The sequence below is a fragment of the Solanum stenotomum genome, chromosome 1, assembly GCF_019186545.1.
Source record: "Solanum stenotomum isolate F172 chromosome 1, ASM1918654v1, whole genome shotgun sequence".
NCBI lineage: Eukaryota > Viridiplantae > Streptophyta > Magnoliopsida > Solanales > Solanaceae > Solanum > Solanum stenotomum.
Genome location: NC_064282.1, coordinates 5,510,711 through 5,533,234, shown reverse-complemented (window position 1 = coordinate 5,533,234; position 22,524 = coordinate 5,510,711). Strand labels below are relative to the sequence as shown.

General features: G+C 35.7%; 2 protein-coding genes and 1 pseudogene across 2 annotated transcripts; 1 reads left to right on the top strand and 2 right to left on the bottom strand.

The window, feature by feature from the left end:
* Positions 1-1,009: 1,009 nt before the first annotated feature.
* LOC125852539 (disease resistance protein RGA2-like) lies at positions 1,010-4,788 on the bottom strand (annotated as a pseudogene).
* A 2,017-nt stretch (positions 4,789-6,805) lies between these two features.
* LOC125844264 (probable sphingolipid transporter spinster homolog 2) lies at positions 6,806-16,780 on the top strand. Its single transcript, XM_049523548.1, has 16 exons — positions 6,806-7,190; positions 7,876-8,007; positions 8,322-8,423; positions 9,304-9,408; positions 9,523-9,598; positions 11,932-12,006; positions 12,102-12,204; positions 12,275-12,337; positions 13,068-13,122; positions 13,276-13,373; positions 13,559-13,635; positions 14,061-14,174; positions 14,500-14,619; positions 14,995-15,123; positions 16,208-16,286; positions 16,418-16,780. The coding sequence occupies exons 1-16, from the start codon at positions 7,033-7,035 to the stop codon at positions 16,552-16,554; spliced, it is 1,623 nt and encodes a 540-aa protein (XP_049379505.1). The 5' UTR covers positions 6,806-7,032; the 3' UTR covers positions 16,555-16,780.
* A 515-nt stretch (positions 16,781-17,295) lies between these two features.
* On the bottom strand, positions 17,296-21,569 carry LOC125869433 (soluble inorganic pyrophosphatase 6, chloroplastic-like). Its single transcript, XM_049550018.1, has 6 exons — positions 21,181-21,569; positions 20,603-20,763; positions 20,147-20,247; positions 19,832-20,013; positions 18,014-18,112; positions 17,296-17,569 (listed from the first exon to the last, which is right to left on the bottom strand). The coding sequence occupies exons 1-6, from the start codon at positions 21,415-21,417 to the stop codon at positions 17,477-17,479; spliced, it is 873 nt and encodes a 290-aa protein (XP_049405975.1). The 5' UTR covers positions 21,418-21,569; the 3' UTR covers positions 17,296-17,476.
* Between the last annotated feature and the right edge of the window lie 955 nt (positions 21,570-22,524).

Genomic DNA, 22,524 nt, shown 5'->3' with positions numbered 1-22,524 from the left:
CTACCTAAGAGGTAGAGAGATTCAGAAAAACCCTTAGCTCAAGAAAAAATAGTCCAAAGCACTAAGGGGTCGTTTGGTTGGGAACTAGTTATTCCAGGATTAACTATCTTGGGGTTACTTATTCTGGGATAACTTATCCCACCATGTATATGGGATAATGTCAACCAAACAAGATATCTAAATTTTATCCCAGGACTATTTATGCTTCTCCCTCACACCAAACGAGCCCTAATAGTTCAGAAAAAGAAGTAACAAAAGTGAAAATACAACAAAACATTCAAAAAAATAACTAATGGAAAATAATATGACAATTGAAGTATAAGAAACAACAAATAGTACTAAAAATCAAAGGACAAAAACCTACCTGAGCAATACTAGGCTTAGTAGTATGGACGGATAGCAAGACAAACCTCCAAAGTGTCTTTCAGATAAACTGGTGCCTATTTTGCCCGGTCATTGTACAAACAAAGTCGTTGAATATGGTTTGTGGTTTCTTCCACTTGTATCAACTCAATATGAGAGCCACATGTCAATTCCATTACTGGAAGCTTGCATCGAAACCGCAGAGAGGCATGTTAAAACTGTGATGAACCAACCAGCAAAGACAACATTAGCTCCTGCAAGACATAAAATGACGAAATCATTAAACTGAATTCATCACATGCAGGATCTTTACACAAAAAGTCTAAAATGATGAAATCATCAATCTGCCCGGACTCTTCAAAGATACCTCCGGGTCTGTGTTGGATCCTCCAAAAATGCATATATTTGGAGGATCTGACATGGGTGTGGCAACATTTTGGAGAGTCCGAGCAAAAGTTACATGGATGGTGAGGATATATATGCCAACTACAACTAGCTAGAGATCGAAGTGTAATTGTTGTTGTAGAGTTATTTTCATGCTAAAAGAAAACAGCAACTCACTTGTATACAATGACTTCGACTTTTCCTTCTTTCCGAGCCTCTGATTCATCAGTCACTTCATTTCCATCAGGAGTACATATAAAATCACCCTCTGAATTTTTCTGCAAGATCTCACTAGAAATATTTGATCTTTTATCCTGCTGTTGAACTTCAGAACAACTGCTAACTTCATCAATTGTTGAGAATGCTACATCAGAGGGGCAAGTAAACTCAATTGGATTTCCCATATATGACTTGCACCTAGCTGGAAATAAGAGGGAGAAAATGCGAAAGCAATGGTAGCTTACTCTGCTATCTCAATGTGGATGGAAAAGAGATGTTTTCTTCTTTCAGATTTCAGTTGGAGCCAAAGTCATCTGCCAAATTTAAGTGAACCAACATATATGTGTGGAATATGAGCTATTTTTCGCCATTCCATACCTTTTTTCTTGCAAAGTCTTTCAAGATGAGGACAGTCTTGAATTGACAAATGCTGAAGAGCATTGAGGTACTTCATTCCTTCTGGCAAAGATATCAAATGTTCGCAATTTGAAATTGCGAGAGATCTAAGAGAGGAAAGTTTAGCAAGCCAGTCAGGAAGATCTGTGAGATGAGGACTGCTATGGATTACCAGACTTTGCAACGTAGTGACATGTTGAAGGCTAACTGGCAATGGGTATAATTCAGGGCAGGAGATAATACTCAAGCTCCGTAGAGACGAGAGATTCTGGAAACTATCTCTAGATAAAGTTAACCGAGGGCAACCCATGATGGAGAGCTGTTCTAAGACTGTGAGATGGAGGAACCCACTTGAAAGATAAATCAGGTTGCTGCAATTCTCAATTGACAAGCTCTTTAGGGAATTGAAACCTGCAAATTCCCCTGATGGCAATGTCTCTAAGCTGTGGCACCCGTTGATCTCAAGGAACTCCAAAGCTTGCAGCTTTCGGATTCCTGTTGGCAAATGGGTTAGTTTTTCACAGTAGCTAATGGTCAGTGACTTCAGATAAGTGAGATGTTCTATCTCTTGAGGAAGAGAAATGAAACTTTTGCATGAAAGTATTTCCACAGTCTCCAGCGATTTGTTATTCTCCAGCAATTTCCCTGAAAGGTGCACTAAACCTTGAAGCGCATCAATCACAAGATTGGAGAGTGAAGACATGTTTACCACAGACTCCAAGATCTTTGGATGACAATCACGGAGCTCCAAATGAAGAAGAGATTGAAATGTTGGAGCAGAGATAAGATTAGGACATTTATCTACAACTAACTTTTGCAGGCGAGGAAATACTGCTGGTCCGTTTTCTATGCAAAGCCATTCTTTTAAGCAGGGAAGGTCCTTGATTGTTAGGTCTTCCAGGGATGGGAATTTGAGGGGTTCGCCTCCATAAAATTCTTCACCAATATGTGTAACTCTATCCATCCCTTGTAGATAAAGTGTTTTGAGAAACGGAAGCTTCCCAAAGGTAGGTAAAGTATCACATCCCCTGCAGTTGATCAAAGCAATCAGAACTAGATTAGGGAGGTCCCAATCTGGAAATCTGAATCCAGGATATCCCTTGATATATAGTTTTTTGAGGTTTACATGTGGCTGAAGACACTCAATGATCCCCTCCACAACATTGTCATTATCCCTTGATAGTGATCTTGATGTAGCATCAACTTCTCTGCAAACCTCGTATGAAGTAGACCCTGTTGACATCCTCACTATGTTCTCGCTTCCCCATTGGAGTCTTAACAATTCAACATATTTCTTCGCCCTCAGATTAGCCAGTGTAGCTTCTTGTTTGTCTCTGATGTTCTCCAGGCCCCTTATACTCAATTCACCTCTTATATGGGGAGAACTGATTTCAGAGATGCTTTCTCCAATCCCTTTGCCCACAATGTATAAAGGCAAAGTTTGAAGCTGAACCAAATTTCCCAGACCAGCAGGGAGGCGAGTCAGTCCATTACATCCCACTATGTTAAGGTGCCTTAAGCCAGTTATATTAGCCAATCCAAAAGGTAACTCCATTAGGTTACCACAAAATGAGAGGTTCAGGGTTTGCAGATTAAAAAGGTTGCAAATAGTATGAGGGAGTGTTTGAATAGAGGTGCTGGAGAGATCAAGGTATCTCAAACATATCAAATCACTAATTGACTCGTGCACCTTCTTCACACAACCACTTAAATCAAGGACTCGCAAGTATTTAAAGTTCAGAGGAAAAGAAGAAGGAATGTCTCCGGTGCAAAACAGGAATTGGACTGTTCGAAGATGTTTGGCACCATACAATTCCTTTGGAAGTGAAGTGGGATCTGAATGGAAAAGGATTGACAGGTGATGAACCCGTGACATGTTACCTTGAGCAAAGTCATGTCCCAATATCACGAAGTCCTGACTCCCCACACTTCGAGCAAGATCATGGATGAGATCATGCATTTTGTATACTGCTAGATCCGTCTCATCAAATTTCTTGACTTCCTGGAAGAATGATAAACACAAAAAGTCATTAAAATACTCGTTGCCTATGTCTTCCAACTGCCTGTTCCTCTCATGACATGTTATCAAGCCTTCAGCAATCCATATGTGGATCATCTTTTCCTTAAGAATTTCATAATTTTTTGGATACAATGAACAGAATGCAAAGCATCGCTTGAGGTGTAGAGGCAACTGTAAGTAGCTCAACCGAAGAGCTGGCAGTATGCCACTGTTACAATTCTCAAGTTTCCAAAGTTCACTCTCTTGCACAAACATCCAATCTTCTCTTTCTCGTTTGAAGCGCAACAAACTTCCCAGTGTTTTTGCTGCCAAAGGCACACCTCCACATTTCTTGATGATCTGTTTTCCAATCTCCAATAGATTAGGATGCTCAGCTTCTTCTTCCTGGCTGAAAGCTCGTTGCTTGAACAAAACCCAACAATCATCTTCAGTCAAGCCTTGGAGACAATAAGAGTTCCCACTATTGACGCAACCTTGGTACTCCGTGTAGTGACAATGATTCTACTTCCTGCTCCACCACTTTGCAATAAGTCGCCCAGCTTATCCCACTCTTCTTGGTCTTCATTCCATACATCATCCAAAACAATCAAGAATCTCTTTCCACCCAATGAATCTTGAAAATGAGCTTGAAGTAGATCCATCTCCAAGAGTTCACACTTCCTTTTTGTTGCAGACTGTATGATGCTTAACATGAGTTTACTTACATCAAAATCCCTAGACATAAACCCATATTTTTATGTCAAAGAAATGAACGACCTTTTCATCATTGTAGACTAGTTGAGCTAGAGTAGTTTTGCCAAGTCCTCCAATACCTACAATTGGGATGATAGAAAGAACCCCACCAGGTTTGCCATCACATGCAGTCAACAAAAGCCCTAAAAGCTTCTTTTTATCATCATCTCTTCCACATATTTTCGATGTTATCACAAACGATCCAGTTACTTTTGTTTGTCATAATCGTCAGCTCGTCTTTCTGTAGTTGTTGCTCTAAGATTTAAGCTAAAGCCTTGCTTTGCAATCTCATCTAGTTCCTTAAGTTTTTTTGGTAGCATTTTTGCAAGGTCAAAAAGATGCTTTGATGGTTCAAAAGGTAGAAATAGACTGCTTACCTGTTTGCCTTTTCCACTGCGATGCTCGCACATTACACTTTCTGCAGTAAATTCATCCAGTAAGTTCTCCAACTGGTAGGCTATGTCCTTAAGCTTCACCAACCAGTTTTCAACATGTTGATCCGTTTCTTGTCGCTTCTGTGCATCATCAAGAAAAGCTCTAGCAGTTGGTAGTGAATTCTGCAGTTTTTCTATGTTTTCCTTCAAATGGTAGAGATCATGGAACTTTTGCACATATGGAGTGGCTAACTTTTCAAGGATCACCTGTAAAACAGGATATAGTACCAAATCTGCCATATATTGCATTCTTAAAATTAAGGAATCGGATGAAGGGTAATAGAGAGAAAAGCTTGTGATTTAGAAGAGCAAACAAAGTTATAAATAAAGAGAATTTCCTACTAAATTACATCTCTCATTTTCTTGTTACACACTGTAATTGCTTATTGGATGACAATTATTTTTGTCTCACATGTATAACCAGCTAACTACGGAGTATATGACAAGTAAATAATCAAGAAACCTCATCCAATGCCATTGATAGATTTGTCTGTTGAGCTGTAATCTTGGATATATCCGTAGAGCAATGGAAATACAGAGAAGACTGAAATTAATGATCGTTATGATTTTGTGAGGATATTCCCTTCCATTGAGATGTGAATATTCCTGCATTTTGACAAATACACGGAGTGCACAATGACACAGACAAACAGAAAATGAGGAATCTTGGACGTGAATTATTAGGAGATGTCTCACGTCTGTCTGAATTACTATTAGAAATGCTTCAATTAACTGCACAATTTGAATTTTGAGACTCTAACAGTTTTAGTTTTACCGCAAATTTGGACATGAAATCTTCAAGTTTTTAAAAATAAAATTTATATATTTGAAAATTGCATTAAAAAATACTCCATTATTTATAAGTTTCAATAATTGACAATTAAAAAGAATATTTGAAAAAGTTATCAAAATAGATTTCTTTGAATCTTAAAATTCGAAAGTATTACTTAAATTAAAACCAGAGAGTAGCTATATACTTTCTGTATTCCATATTAACTGAAATTTTGAGGTTTTTTTCATTGTTCAACATATCGAATTGTTCAAATTTAAGATAGATGTTTGATTTATATATTTATTCTTTCTTTTAATAAAGTTTAATATTTTTCTATGAGATAAATTGTACTGCTTACAAATTTATATTTATGATTTTTATAAAAAACAATAATAAAAAATATAATTTAAATCAGTTCTTAAATATTTTTATTAATAATTATACATTGTCTCACAAATTTAATTAATATAAAATAGGAGTATATAGCGCAAATAATGCAAACCTTCCATTTTTGTGGCGGGAAGAAGTAGTTGCAAAAATAGTTGGCAAAAAACGAGGAGAAAAAAACAAAAATGGTACCCTTACATTTGAGAATAGGTTAAAATTCAAAAGTAGTCTTTAGTCTTTAAATATACATTTTAAACAATTTATTTCATACCGGGACTAGTAAAAAAAAACGTTATATCTTAAAATATCAATGAAAATAAGATAGTAGAAATTTTTTCTCCTAATTTATATTCAAAAATGAATAAAAAAAACATGAAAAATAATTTGAGACAAAAAAAATAATCTAATTTTAATGACATATGACATAGCACTATTGTCTGGTAAAACATAGTAGTATTTTCCTGAAAAAATAAGTAACTCTCTCACATTTAAAAAAATATATTTAACAGGTTAGAAAAGAATTTTTTTCAAAAAATATATAAAATGACAAATTAACAAACTTTTGTAATGGGACCATAAGATAAATAGAGGAAGTAATCTTAGAGAATAGTTCATGTGATGAATAAAAGAATTAATTAAGATTCTGCACATGTGTGACAACTGTTATTAAAGCATGCAAATGGATTAACATAGTTAAAGAGGTAGAATTCAAAGTGTTCTCGAATCTCATCCACGAAGAATTAAGATTTCCCATCAGAGTTTTAACTCAACTCATTTGATACAAATTTTAAGAGATAATTAATTTTGAGATCAATTTTTTATAATTTATTTTAAAATTAATTATTTTAAAATAACTTATTTTCTAACCAAAGAGTTTTTTATTATATTATATTATTTCAACTTTTGTAAGCTATAAAACATAAGAAAAAATTTACTCTACTCATGAATTATAGTAATATACTAATATTTTTAATAAAAAATTTGATTAGAGTTTAGAATTCTTCGATAATATTTTTTTAAGATTTAAATACAAATTGCGCATTTTTATTTGTATGAATAATGAGAGATAAGTAGGAATCTGCAGAATATCCAGTGAGGCTCTCCTGATTTTTAGTTACCATGTATTTGTGAACTACAAACACAAGATTTATTCTCCATTATTATAAAGTTAAAGAAATACAGCAAAAAAGTTTAACTCCATTATTGATTGAGCCAAAAGAAAAGGTTAAAAATCAAGAAAACAAAGGCTTTGGGGAAGGAAGGAAAACAGTTTCCTTCTAGTCAAAGAAATAATATCTTAAAGATTGTTTATTTATTTTCTTTAAATGGGGAAACAAGAACCAGACCCAAAGTCTTTGGATGATTCAAATTCAACACATAAACCTGACACATCAACTGTTGATGTGCCTGTAGCTACGAATATGGCAATACCTTCAATTCCATCGTCATTGCTTCCTCAACCTTCTTGGTTTACTGCCAAAAGGTAACTTTTTCTTTAACCCATTTGCGTGTTAAAGATGGATTTTGTGGTTTTACCAACTGGGTTTCCAAGATTTTTGAATTTCAATGTCTTTACCAACTGGGTTTCCAAGATTTCTGAATTTCAATGTTTCTTGGAATTACAATTATAAGGTTTGATTCGCTTTTCTTGGACATTATAATCGATGAAATTGGTTATGTCTTCTGGTCATCAAGAAACAAAATTCAAGAATGATTTGCGCTGACTTTCTTGACGTAGTTATCTAATGGGATCTCCTAATTGAATTAATACTCTCTTTATTTCCTTCTTCTATATGGAATTACTGAGTTTTGCACGGAGGGTTTCTATTCCAATTCTGTTATATTTGGTATCTTATGCTTCTTGAAGTTGTCAATTTTTTATGCATTCTTGAGATTTTGTTTTCTGTAGTGTTTTTTTCACCTGATATGTTAAATCAAAACTGCACCCCCAAATCCACACAATTGTGACCCTTTTCCCACTTTGCTCCTTTGCGACTCGAAACCCCCAAAATAAAATCTTGGTAGAAACTCGAAACCCCCAATATCTTGGTAGAAGGTAAGAGGTTCTGTCTACTAGGATATCCTGCACCTGTAAGTTGTAACCTTTATTGTTATTTTTTACTTCACCCACACTATTTGCCTCTAATGTGTCTGCTATAAATTATCAGGTTGCTTGCGGTATTCTGTGTGATCAACTTAATAAATTACGTGGATCGTGGAACTATTGCGAGCAATGGTGTTAATGGAAACCGTCGAACTTGTACGAAAGATGGTACATGTTCTTCTGGCAGCGGAATTCAGTGAGTATTCTTTTGAAATTTGCTCTATAGCCTGCTCAACTCTGAAGTGATTGATTAAAGGGAAAAAGATTTGGTTTTCGAGGCTCCACCCTAAGTTTTCTTCCTTGCTTATGTTTGATATTTATTCTCTCTGTTCTTCATTTTCTTGTTGATTTACTAATGCTTATTATTGAGAATTACAATTGTTTCCAGGATAATGTACGTTAATAATATGAATTTTCCACTCCAAATTTAGTAATGGAACTATTTTTTAATTACACATCATCATAATGTGTGCTTAGTCTTATCATGAGCTTGTTTCTGTTTGTTTGCAGGGGTGAATTTAATTTGAGTAATTTTCAGGATGGGGTCATATCATCTGCTTTCATGGTTGGGCTTCTGGTGGCATCTCCAATATTTGCCTCCTTCGCCAAGAGGTAAATCCCAGTATATTACAGGCTTTTGATATCTTGTTGCAGATATATTTCAGACTTAAGAACATTAACTTTGGGAAGTTTATTTGCTGGCGCCTGAGAGAAGTAGGATTTAACAATTGAAACCATCTTTATATGATTTGAGAAAGTGGAAGATTTCATTCATGTTACCTATTAGTTTGACTCTTGATCCTTTTCACCATATGCCAAATGATTTGACCCTTACCACAGGTGAAAACGTTTTCTAAAGACTTAATATAGTATGCAACTTTTCATGCACATGATAGTTGTAAGATTTAGGAATGAGGTTATGACAATATGATGGAAGTGATGTTGAGATGGTTCAAACATGTAAAGATTAGGTGCGGCAGTACACCGGTAAGATGGTGCGAGAGGTTGGTTATAGAAGGTCAATATGTTGGAAGAAATTTTGACTCTATTCTCATGAATTACTTGTTGGTAAAAGATAGCAAAGCCTTTGTAAATATAACAAAAACCATGTTAAAATCCCTATTAGAGGGTTGGGCCCTACCAAATTTTTCTTTCCATTTAACTTCTTTGCTGTAGTACATGAATCTAATTAGAGCAGACCATTGAACTCACAAGTTTAGTCAAGAGCAAATCACACTACATCCTAAAAAAGAATCCTCTTTTACTTCTATATTTGGCATACCTGAAGATGCATTTCTTTCTATGGCTGTCAGAGTTGAAGTAGAACTGTCTTATTTTCAGTTTGCAACTTTGTCATATAATTTGCTTAGGAATAGTATCAGACAGAGTTTCACTAGGGAAAGGAAAAATACGCGAATTGTATGCATATTCTTTCTTCTTTAGTTCAATCAATTGCTTGAGTTTCTTACCCATGTGTTTGTTAAATCTGCAGGGTCAATCCGTTTAGACTTATCGGAGTTGGACTGACAGTGTGGACAATAGCTATTGTTGGTTGTGGTTTCTCAATTAATTTCTGGTTCATTGCAACATGCAGAATGTAAGTCTAACCATATTACTCTTCACAAGCTGTCATGTATTACTCACAATTATTGGGGGGGGGTTGAAGGGGGAAAGCGTATCTTCGTTTACATTAATATCTTTTCTTTTCCAGGCTGGTGGGTGTTGGTGAGGCATCTTTCATAAGCCTTGCCGCTCCTTTTATTGATGATAACGCGCCTGTTGCTCAGGTTTGTTTTTTTAACATTTATGTTTTTTTGTGACTGATAATTTCCAATAGAGGTCGCATTTAATACTACTGCTAATATGATGGTTGTTCTTCGATACTTCTATCCCATTTCATTCTCTGCTGATTACACCGCAATGTGTAAGTACTGAGATCTTTCTTTTCAATATCTGTGCTTAATCAACTTCCTGAGGGTCCAACTAAGCTATTATAACAGTATTCTAGGAAGTCATATATTTTATAATACCATCTTGGTACTTTATTAATAAAACTTGACCTTATAAAAAAAGCAACCTTTGTAGTACACTTGCTGAAAGCTCATGGAATAGTGTAGTGGAAGCAAACAAATATGTGAAGCTCGCTCGCTATGAAAGAAAAAATAATAGGTAGAATTTGAATTACACATTAGAAAAACACAAATTCAAATATTTAACCTAACTTGAATCCTAGTTATCACTGATGATCATTCAAACCCAAAGGCAATAACGGTTAAATCAAAGGAAGAATCAGATAAAGAATATAATTAGATTCAGTTGCAAACAGATTTGCAAGAACCTATTAATTAATATTCCAAACAAGATTCAATAGAAAGGAAGATAGATAAAATTAATCCAGAGAACTAAAAGAAACAAGAGGGAGAACAAAATGAACTCATACAAAAAATTCTACCCTAAAGATTCAAGCTCAATTTAAAGAATAAGATCAATTGGAATAATATGGCCGTTATTACTGGACTTGTTGAAGAGATTAAATATAATCCAGGTATATCTTTTTTATCAGAGGTTGAATCGATCATCAGAAGAAGAATTAGGCCACAAATTAGGATACAATCTCTACACTTAGAGTGCTATTCTTTTCTAAAAAAAAAAAGTCTAACTAATGTAATGATGTAATTCCATGCAAATATGGCTACCCGGTGAATATGAGGTCCCATTCACTATTCATGGCCAGGCAAAAAGGGACCACTAGCCTAGAGAATAGGCCCTGAGTTCACCAGCGTTCCTGAAGATGAAGGGGAAGAAAGAAATCCTAGAGACAGAGTAACCGGAGGAGGCCTGAAATGAAACCGGAAGGGAAGCCACAAGAGTAGGAGTGGAGAGAAAGCGAAAGAGGAAAGGTTAGTGATGACAGCATAGGACACAAAAAGTTCCTTCTCTCTCTTTTGAATCCCAGGGATTGCCTCTCAATATCTACGCCTAGAAAGCGTCAAAATTAGGCTAAGACCTTCAAAATTAGACTTCTCCAAAGGTAAAAACTAACTCAAAATAAGTCTAGGGTTCTAATTATAGTTCCTTTGAAAGTGTGCAAACATAGCTCACCCCCAAATAATTAAAAATCTGACCAGACTTGTGAGGCCATGGAACAGAAAACCCCTTAAGGCCACGGCTTTAATTTTCAGGCCACGACCTCAACTTTGAGACATCATCTTGCATCTCCTGCCTTTTGAGGACATGGTTTCAAGCTTGCAGCCACAATTTCAATCTCATTTCTTCCAAGTTGGCTCCATATTCTCTTCCAATACTGACGTCACAAGCACATATACATATTTATGAGGCAAGCCTTTTTGGCTCTCCTCACGAACTTGCGTTTGATCGCTCCTTTGGATGTTATAAAAAGGCTATTATTGTTAGAATGGGCTTTGGATGTTATCACTTGAGGTGTTAAGACAACAAACGATGTTATTAGTGAGTCAACTCTTTTCTCTCAGATGCTGGAATATTACCCATATTACCTGGGGTCCATGAATCACTAGATTCCCCGATAAAGGAGATATTACCTAGTCCGTGAATCACTAGATTCCCTGATAAAGGGGCGATTTCAATTCCCCATAAAATTTAAGTTAATGACTTAGGCTTGATAAAACTATATCCCTGCTGTGTTTAAAGCAACTTCTGAGGTCATTCTTTAAATTGTTTGACCCACTGAACTTATCAAGTTACTTTATTGAGATGGCTTCTTTGGCTTTTAGACTATTGTGTTTTCTAGTGTTAGAGAACTTAAATTGCTGAATATTGAGATGAAACTGCTTCAAATGGAGTGAATTGGATAATGAGGATTCATATATCCAACTCTGATTAGCTCAGGATTGAAGCTTAGTTTTTTGTTGTTGTCTGACTGTTTGGAAATAAGTATGACTAGGCTTTATGCAGGTCTTCATTTTAAAAAAAATTCAAGTGAACACTGATTTCAATTCACCATTGAACATCAAACTGAAAATCTTTTGTGCAATCACTTGTTTTTTGCATGCTTCTTCAACTTCATTGCTGCTTGGGTATATCTCTTGATGCTTTTGCATATGGTATATTTTTTGAATGCTAATTCTCTTCTTTTATCCAGAAAACAGCATGGCTGGGAATATTTTACATGTGTATACCAACTGGGGTAGCATTTGGCTATGTATATGGTGGACTGGTAATCTCACTCTTCAGCGGTCAAGTTGAATGTTCTCTTGTGGAATGTGATTCATTGTTCATACTAATTTTTACTAATGTTCCACACTTTGATAGGTTGGCAATCATCTTAGCTGGCGTTGGGCATTTTGGATAGAGGCATTACTAATGCTTCCCTTTGCAGTTTTAGGTTTATTTATGAAACCATTGCAATTAAAAGGTAACAGTAAATTAGTCTTTTGGTCTTATCCTGTATGCATTTTCTGATATTTCTTTGAATGTTTATACAGGATTCTCTAACACCGGATCAAAAAAACCATTAACTTCTCCTCTGACTGCTTGCCCAGAAGAAGGTAGTGCCTATTATCATACAAATGTCTATTTCACTTTGTCTACTTGGGCAACAGAGAAGTGTGATTCTTGTCCTAACTTTGATCATTTTTGCTCAGCATGACCTACCTTCTCTGGCATTTTGTCGTTGGAAGTTTCTCTGTGCTCAACTTAGTTACTTTGTGAACAAAAATAGTGTTGGAAAGAATCTTTATTTTGAAAGAAAAATATTAAATTGTTATAGTTGAATGGATAAAAGAACTAGGGGCTTAGTGGAACTCCTCAATTGCTAAAATGGAAAGCTTCTCTGTAGGTTTCTTTACTTAGAGTTTGTCCATGATTATCTTTTGTAGTAATTAAAGGAGTATAGGATAGTCCAAAAATAAATAAATGTGGCCAGCTTGCAGTTCTTCCATTTGTATCAGCTTGATAACATTCTTTGTATGGCTTGATATAAATATACTACTTACTTAGTAATATAAGTTGAATTGGTTGGAAAGTAGGTTAGGTGCTTCGTTGACAAACAGTTGTGTGGAGCAATTAAAATAAAGATCTACTCTTGATCCTTTTCATTTACTTCCACCAGATACAAAGATACTTGAAGTGAAAGAACAGTAAGCGATAGCTTTGTATCTGTGAACTTGATCAGTGTTTCTTAGCTTTTCTCCCCTTTAGGTGTTCTGTATGCACTTAACTTGTCGTGGTTTTCTCGATTGAACCATTATTTGACCCCAACTCTTGTCATTAATGCAGCTGTTTTGAATTGTAGCAATGGTTTGTCATCAACACGGGAAGATCCCAAGGATGGGTAAAAGGAACCTTCATAAAACTTGTGATGTTTTTGATGGTCTTAAGACAGCCAAGATCTATCACCCATCCGGCAAACATGATTAAGTATGAGCAATATGTCTTCTGCTTTCACTCAGTTGACTTCTTTCTTGCTTTGTTCTCCTTTCTACAGTTCGAAAGGTGCTCCTAGCAATTTGAATGAGTTGGCAAGATTTTGGAAGGATCTGAAAATGCTTCATCTTGAAAAGACTTATGTCATCAATGTCCTAGGTATTTTATTAACTTTTGTTACCTTCAATTTTGTTCATGCTACCTCTTCTTTGGATCCCAATATTGGAACATGTTGATGAACCTTTTCTGGATGTCTTTCCTAAAATAAAGAGATCTCACTTATTCTTTAAACTTTTTATGTAAGTTTCTCCACTCTGATTCTCAACTTGAGTGGTTTCTTGCAGGATACATAGCATATAATTTTGTAATTGGTGCATATTCCTATTGGGGACCCAAGGCTGGTTATTACATATACCATATGGTAAGCTCTCAGATCCACTATCCTGCTTCACAACTATTCTCAAGGGTTAAGTTTATGCTTGCATGATTCTGTTAATTTTTCTCTTTCACTGTCCTTGGTTACACATTTTGGAAGTTGCTTTGTACAAGTGAGCAATAACATTCCTTTTGAGCCGAGGGTCTATTGGAAATGGCCTCCCTACCCCACAAAGGCAGGGGTAAGGTGTGTGTACATCCTACCCTCCCCACATACCACTTGTGGGATTATGCTGGGTATGTTGTTGTTTCTATGTACCAGTGAAATGAGCTCAATTTGATCATGCCTCATCCGCTAACATTCTTTTGGTTTGCATCATCTGGTTATGCTGTTCAGCTTTACTTGAACCAATCAAATACCACAAAAGCATTAAGTACATGTTAGCTGATCTGTAATTGGTGTTTCTGCAGAAAAATGCAGACATGATGTTTGGAGGTATTACTGTTATATCTGGAATATTCGGAACCTTGGCCGGAGGCTTTGTTTTGGATCGAATGACGTCCACAATATCCAATGCCTTTAAGGTGGGGTACTTTGTTCCTAAGATTCTGTTTCATCTCTAGAAATATTTCTCATTTAATCCAGTGTCCAATGTGAAGATCATTCATTCTTTGCTAAATATAAAACAAACAAGACTTTCTCAATCTGGGTTAAAATTATCCAAGAAGAACTGATTCTTTTGACTTGTACAACTCTTGCTCCCTGTTTCAATTTTCTCAAATTCGCCGTTTTTAGAAGGATGATCTATGATGTTCATTTTTTATGTTAATGACATATCTTCTCTTCTGGTGTTTTCATTTGAATCCTTCAAAACCCTGCTGCTAATGATGTCACTATTTTGTACTGCAGCTTCTCTCAGTGGCAACATTTCTTGGAGCAATATTTTGCTTTGCTGCCTTTTGTTTTAAGAGTTTATATGCTTTCATCCCTCTTTTTGCAATAGGAGAACTGCTTGTATTTGCAACACAGGTAGTTCTATTAATCTAATCCAGTACTCTTTATTGTAAATTTGTCTACTTCTTTGTACACTAGTTCAATGGAGTTAGCATTTGGAAATGCTTTCTGCAAAATGGTTTTTCCCTAATTTTCTCGGTTCCTTAACTTTATATTATACATAAATGTGATGAAGTGTGTCATTTTTTTAGGCAAAAAAACGTTATTTATCTACCAAAATTGTTTGGATGACTGATCTTATCCCCCCATACATCCTTTTTTTCCATTCTTTTGAAGTTCTCAAAAGAGTAATTGGCTTTCACTTAGTTAAGATGTATAGTAGTTGTATTTTAGGGTTGATACTGTTTGTTTCGAGCTTTACTTCATCTTACATTAAAGCATCTACTGCAGGGCCCTGTAAACTATGTCTGTCTCCATTCCGTCAATCCAGGTTTGAGACCACTGGCTATGGCGATGTCTACTGTTTCAATTCACATATTTGGTGATGTGCCTTCCTCTCCTCTTGTGGGGGTTGTCCAGGTTTGAGCTTGCTTGTTGATCTTGTTTTGCAACTTATATCTTTCTCTCTTTCAAGAGTTCTTTTTTCCGCTTCAAAAGATACAGACACACATTTTATATGAGCTTTGCTAATGTTATACATGGCTTTAATAGGTTAGCGGTGTCCCCATTTTTTATTTTCCTTAATGTTCCTAACCTCATCATTCAGATCCTCTGTTTTGTTTCCCTTTTTCCGGCTATTCCTCTCAATTTGATTCTTGAGCATACTCTTCTCCATTTCTTTCTCTGGCAAACTCCTTCCCATTCCTTTCTCCGACTAAGCCCCCCCCACCCCAAAACCCCTTTTTGTTTTTTCCCTTTTCTCTCCTATATACACACATTGAAAGCAAGCCTTACCATTCGTTGTGGTGTGCCGGCTATCTGCAGCATTGTCACTGAAGTTTTTCTCCTCCCTGCGGGCGGAGGATATTCGTACCCCCGACGACAGAGAACAGTGAAGCTTCATTCAGCCCACTTTCATTGTTTATCGAACATTCTAGTTTTGAAGTTCTGTGAGAACATAATATTTTGTAGAGGGAAGAGGCCTAGTGATTGTTCCCATTGTGCTGTTTCGAATCATCAGTTGGTGGTTGCCTCTTTGGCAGATAATGAATAAGGATGGAAATAAGGAAAAAGAGAATATGCTTTTGTTCCCTCTTCTCATAGCAGTGAATAAAATACCATACAATCTGAAATATGGTGGCTTTGATAAAAAGGGAACCATGTTTTACAAGTGCAAGATTGTTCTCTTTCTCCCCTGATAATCTTCTTTTCTCCTCCAATAGTCACAAGAATGTGGAAGTGCAAGCTGCTTTTGTTTGAACAAAAAATCTGTAGTTGAACTTATAGTTCCTTGTCAAAAAAAAATATTCAGTTCAACTTATAGTACATGAAAGACATGAAGCCTGTAGGATGGTTTCCAATAACTAGTCTAACCGTTAAATTGATTCTGGAAAAGGTCAATTATGGGTGTAGCAGTAGTAAAAGTTATAATTGTAACTATGTCGTTCATTTTATGGTTCTTGATAACATTGATCAATATGCTCCTATGTCTTCTCTTGTACAGGATCGCATTAACAATTGGAGGGTCACTGCTTTGATGTTGACATCAGTTCTATTTATAGCGGCTGGAATATGGTTTATAGGTATATTGTACTCTCATTGAACGCCTCAGAATCCAAATCTTTTTCTTTGAAATGAGTCCTACTTGATATCATTGGCAATACATTTAGGGTGGTTGTTGATGATATTTTTTAATGCACTTTTTTATGTGTAGGCATCTTTATTCACAGCGTTGATAGATCCAACGAAGATAGTGAGAATCAAATAAGTGATGCCGAGAGAGCAAGGTCACAACCATTGCTCAAGGAGAAAAGTAATGAACCAATTGAGCTCCCTGTTGAATCCTCCTAGTATTTGGTTGTGTAGCTACTGGACAAACGAAATGTAAATTCTTTGGTTCTTTTTCTCTTGTAATGGTTGTTTTTAGGCCCGGTTTTGCACGTACCTATTTCACCTTTGTACCTGCCACCTCCCATTGGCACATGTACCATATAACTCTGTCCTCTGAGGCTTAATGTAAATTCTTTGATTCTTATCTTTGTGTAAATAATATTGCAATCCATCAAGAGAAGTAGTTCATATAGGTGAGAATCATCAAAAGTAACTTCAGTATTAAGGTTTGTATACCTCATAATTGACCACATTATATTGTATCTCATTTCTATAGTTCTATTTTTTGCTTTGTTTTTGTTAAAAATAAATTCCTTATATTACTAGGGAAAAAGGTAATAGGATGACTTCTTATCGATTTTGTTCTTATCAGGTCCTAAATCAAAAGATTATTTAAATATCACCATTATCCCTACATAATTATATAAAAGCTTTGACCACAATAAAACCTCTTCACGTACATTACATTTAAAATAACTCTTTTAAATTTGATATTTAGATGACATTAGCTCCTTAGAATTTTCATTGCCTTATAAGATTATTGATAAAACATTGCAAGTAAGCTACACAACACTTAAATGGTTAGAATGGCTTAGCTAAAGGTAAACCCAGTTCTAATTTTCAATTGATGCATTTGGAAAATGAAGATTAATTCATATATCAATACACCTGTTTTCGTTCTGGATAACTTACAAACGCTACTGGATGAACAAAATTATTGATGATAAAATGAAAAACAGTAGCTTATAACAACAAGTCGTCTTAAAAATATGAATTGGCTTCCACCTCAGAAGAAAGAGTACAATCATGGGGACAATTTCCATGTCCAGTTTAGGTTACAAGCAGGAAAACTAGCCGCGACTTAAGCTCTATTAATCAGCATTTATACAAGTGAAAGCTCACCAGCTGCGATTGATCTCTTGACCAGCTTTGCCCAAGATTCATTGGTTTCCGTAATAATCTTAAGAGCGTAATCCTGATAGTGCAAGGTAAAACGATCATTAGCACGGTCATCCAGAGCAAGGGAGAACAGTAATACAAAGACTAAACTTCTTTATCCCATAGAAGGAGACCTATAGAATGTTGTAAGGATTACTAGTTACCAATATAATTATTATACTTTGACATTGTGTGCTGCACTGAATCAAAAGCAATTGCAGGATCTTGCAGTTATATATGAAACCACTGAAGGAGAGGGTGGATTCATCTTATATAACACAATGGGCATGCAAATAAAGCAATTGCCAATTTTCTTTGGTGAAGAGCAATTGCCAATTTTCTAAACACTACTATCATGTCGGTTGGAAAATTTATGTTAGTTCTGTTTGAAAGTATGATGTTTCAAGAAACTAAGGGGAAATAGAAACAAGGATCTTCGAATAAATCACATTCAACCAAAAACTTCTATGAAAGCAATTACCTTGTTTGCTGGCTTGTTGCCAAGAGCAAACCTATTGGCAGGTTTTCCATCAGGTATCTTATAGTCTCTAAACCAGTCCCTGATTGCTGTGAGAGTGCCCTGAAAAATTCACAGAATTAATTCAAACAATATTGACAAGTTAACAGGAAATTAATAAGGAACTTCCCTAATAAAGAATCCACACACTGATTCAATTCACTACTACTGCTAGCAGAAAGGACGATAATAGAAAAATTGAATTGAAAAGGCTTAGCTCAGATGATTAGACTGAGATGCTGCGACCAAAAGACCAGAGTTTCAACCCACATCAGCATCATGTTGTGGGCATTACTCAAAACACAGTTTCTCAAACAGGCTTGCTTCTCTAGTACTGTTAGCATTCAAGAGCATTTACTTCCTTCTAGAAATAGCAAGAAACTAAGGAACTTCATTCAGCAGGTTAAAGTGGACCACTAGTCTCTCTGTGGAATCACTGCTATGTTTTAGTACCATAATCAAGAACATTAAAACTTATCATTACATGTATACTGATATTAACAAGTAAGAATCTTAATCAGTAGCGATAAGATGTGCAAATCATTTGGAGTAGTGAAATTCCAGTACAGAGTTTATCTCGACAACATGTCAAACAGGTAGATTAGGGACAACACAGTTACTTCAAACAGGAAGGTGACTATCAGCAGTTAGAGGTATCATATAACCCACAATAATCTAAAGGAGGAGTTACTAGATGGGCATGATTTTTTTTTCATACAATGTGATAGCGAAGGTAACAAAATGAGACTAAAAAGAATATGGGAACTTGCATTATTTATACAAAAGTTTTTGTCTCCACGAAGCAAGCTATACCAATGTTACTATCTGGTTGAGGAAACAAAAGCTAGATTCACATATACATAGTATTTTGCATGCCTCTGCTATTTCTTAGTCAGTGAAACTAATAGTTGATAGGGAAGCCAATATCCTATAACGGCCGCTTCCACTCATTGGATCTTCGTGTCAGTGCTTACTGTCTCCCATTATCATCGCAACTTTAATGCTTTTCTATAGCTTCGCATAGATAACCTAGAATACTGCTAACTTTCTTTAACGCCTCTCAATCCAACAAAGTATGCAGCTATATTTCAAAAGATATCAAGATCACTCATTTTTTGCATATTATAGTCTTTCTGTTATTTCTATCGATGTTCCTAGGAAATGATCAAGACTTCAAGCTCTAGTTAGCTGGTTCTTATTTTTTTTGAAATAGGTAACTTTGTATTCACACAAGAACTCATCAAAATCGATGAGGTGGGATTTACAAACCCCCAGGGGGTGCCATCATACTCAAAATCCAAAAAGACAACTTTCAAAAATTTACAATTGGCTAATAAACTCCACAAGGCTATCTACTTCCCCCACTAAATTTTGCTTACACCAAAAATACAAAAGACTAAGACATCTCATCTCCTGTGAACTGCTAACCTTTCCTTCATAACATCTCCCATTCCTTTCTTTCCATAGTGTCCACCATATGCAAGCAGGGATATTTTTCCACCAATCTTCTGGTTCTTATGATAAATTAACCAAACTCTTCATTAAAAAATGATAAAGTAACCGTAGAAGACTTTGCAAGACAAGTCTGAGGTAAGCTAACAAAAATTGAAAAGGAGATTCCAAGAAAATTATCTTTAACCGAAGAGGCATATCACAGCACAACAAAGAAAGCGAGAGATAGAGAAAGAGAGAGTGATGCATAAATGTGTTGCACAAGCATAAGCAGTGCGAGAGAAAGGAGAGTCAACAAAAGATAGCAGTTTTATTGCCCTTCAAACATACCGGAAAATGTTTTTCCACATCATCAACATCATTAACAAGTGAAGCTCTTGGATCATCTAGTGAAATAGCAACTATTTTCCAGTCAAGTTCTCCTTCATCAATCATTGCCAGAGCAGCTAAAGGTTTGACCTTCAGAACCTGGCCAATTTTACCTCGGCTTTCCCCAATCTCAACAACATCAACTACAAATGAGAAAAAAACATAGAGAGATTCAACTAATAAGACAATCTCTAACACCATTGTTTTTTCTGTTCTTTTTGTTTTGATAGATGACCAGAAGAAAGTTGTTAACTATTTAGAACTATGCAACCATACCAGGGTCATTATCACCAAATGCCCCCTCAACTTCGGTGTTCGCAAAAGTAGGATCTTCCCATGTTTGAGGAAGCAATCCATAGTTCCAGTGAATATTGTATCTGAGAGATGCATATGAAATACATAACATCAAAAAAAAAAAAAAAAACAGACATCAGAAACTAGACAACTCCAGGCAGCTATGACGACACATAATCAATGATGTACAAATCTCATCAGTCTAAGATTGAGGAGCGAGTGCATCTGTCATTGCTAAACAAAAAGCATATGTAACAGACCTAAACGTATTGACCCACAGAAAACTGCAGTTAACTCATAAAGACAATTGCTTGCAAATGACAATAGGTCAAAATCCCACGCCAACTAAAAGCGGAATGGGTAGGAAACCAAGAAGATAATTACATCTGACAATGTAACATACTAAAAGAATGTTGAAAAATGGCATAATAGGCTTACGGATAGTATCGAAGTTTCCCCTTCTTCGTGTCTTGTTTAATTGGAGTGTGTTGCTCATCTGTAGCAACTTCCATCTTTGCACTTGATTCTTTGGGGATCTCAACAACAAAATTGAAAACACCATCTCCCAAATGTAGTGGTATGTCATGCCAAGGGGATATCTGCACATTACAAAGATATGATATAATATGTTGCAACTATTGTACCTAGACAGACCAAAAGCTCTGTTTTTTTCACTGAGTAAACGCTAACAAAGATGAATATGCTATTTATCCTCACAGTTATCAGTGGATTTTATCGTTGACTTCCCTTCTTTGGATCATTGCTAAACTACAGAATGTGGAAATGTTTCACTGAACAAATTTCATAAACAAATCTCGCAATTAGGCATTTCATCATTGTGTCAATCCATCAACGGATTACATCTCAATCCAAGCTACTAGAGGCCAGAGCTAAGTGATTCTCTGTAACTACTCCGCTCTATTCAGGCTCATTTCACAGAATAGTGAAATTTCCAGACTACAACATCCCGATAATGAAAATCCACTGTCAAGTAGAAGGAAGAGACAAGTATTTACCTTTTTGCCGGAATTGTCTGCAAAAAACACACGGTAATCTAGGGTTTCGGGCTGTCCTTCTTCTATAGTCTGAATCTGTGGATTGTAGATTGCACTGCACGTGAAAAGACGCCTCTTTTGCACCGGTCCGTTTCTGAAGCAAAGGCTGAAATTGTTGGGCCTTCGTAATGGACCTTTCGATAGGAGCGAAGCCGTTAAAGTGTTGCTGGCTGATACCATGACTCTGGCCGCCGCCATTGCTGTTTCGCTGGCAAGTGTTCAGTCCCAAAAGGCAAGAGATATAATTGGAGAAGAGAAAACAGTGAAAGTTGCTAGTGCTGCTGCTATCAGCCTATCACTGCCTTACATCAACCACAGTCCACATATATACAAATGGTATGGTCTGATTCGTTTGCTACAATATTCCTTCTTTGTTTTCCATAATGGAAGGACAATATTTATGACTATTGCGTTTACTTGTTCAATTTTTATATAAATTTAAGTATTATATATATCCAAAGTTAAAGGACAATATACAAACTAAATCAAGTACTCCCTCCGTCCCTTTTTAGTTGTCCACTTTAGAAATGACACACAGATTAAGACAACAATGATTAGCACAGTGAAGTTACAATTTTACCCTTATGACAACTTTTCACTTCAAAATTACAACCACTTATTTGAATTCAAGTGAAATAAATTGGAGGGAAACAACATATACTTTTACAATTTTCAAGAAGTGTAAATAAGGGTATAATAGGAAAAAATTTGTTGTTCTTTCTTGATTTGTCAAAATGGACAACTAAATAGGGACAACTAAAAAAGGAAATATGGACAAGTAAATAGGGACGGAGGGAGTATTGTTTCTTTACCTCTTTGTCTTTTGTATTTTTTTCCCCTCTTTTTGATGTGATATCTTTTATTTAAGTTTTTTTCTCATAATAAATAACTAATCCTTTTTAATTTGGTATCAGCTAGTAATATTTATGTTCTTCAATTTTGAATGTGTATTAGTACACATTTAAGTAGACACACACATTGGCAGCATATGACAATTGTTTTGTGCACAATCAAAGTTTGAGCCAAACTGGGGTCGTTTGGTTGGGAACAAGTTATCTCAGGATAAGCTATCCTGGGATGACCTATTCCACCATGTATATGGGTAACTTATCTCATCGCTATGTTATAAATGGTGGGATATGTAATTCCAAACATGGCAACCAAACAACATACAAATATTTTATCCCACACTATTTTCTTATCCCATCACTATTATTTTTTATACCTCACACCAAACGACATAGTAAAAGCAGTTTTTAGCCAAAAATATAACGCATGGTAAAATCGATACATCATATATCATAT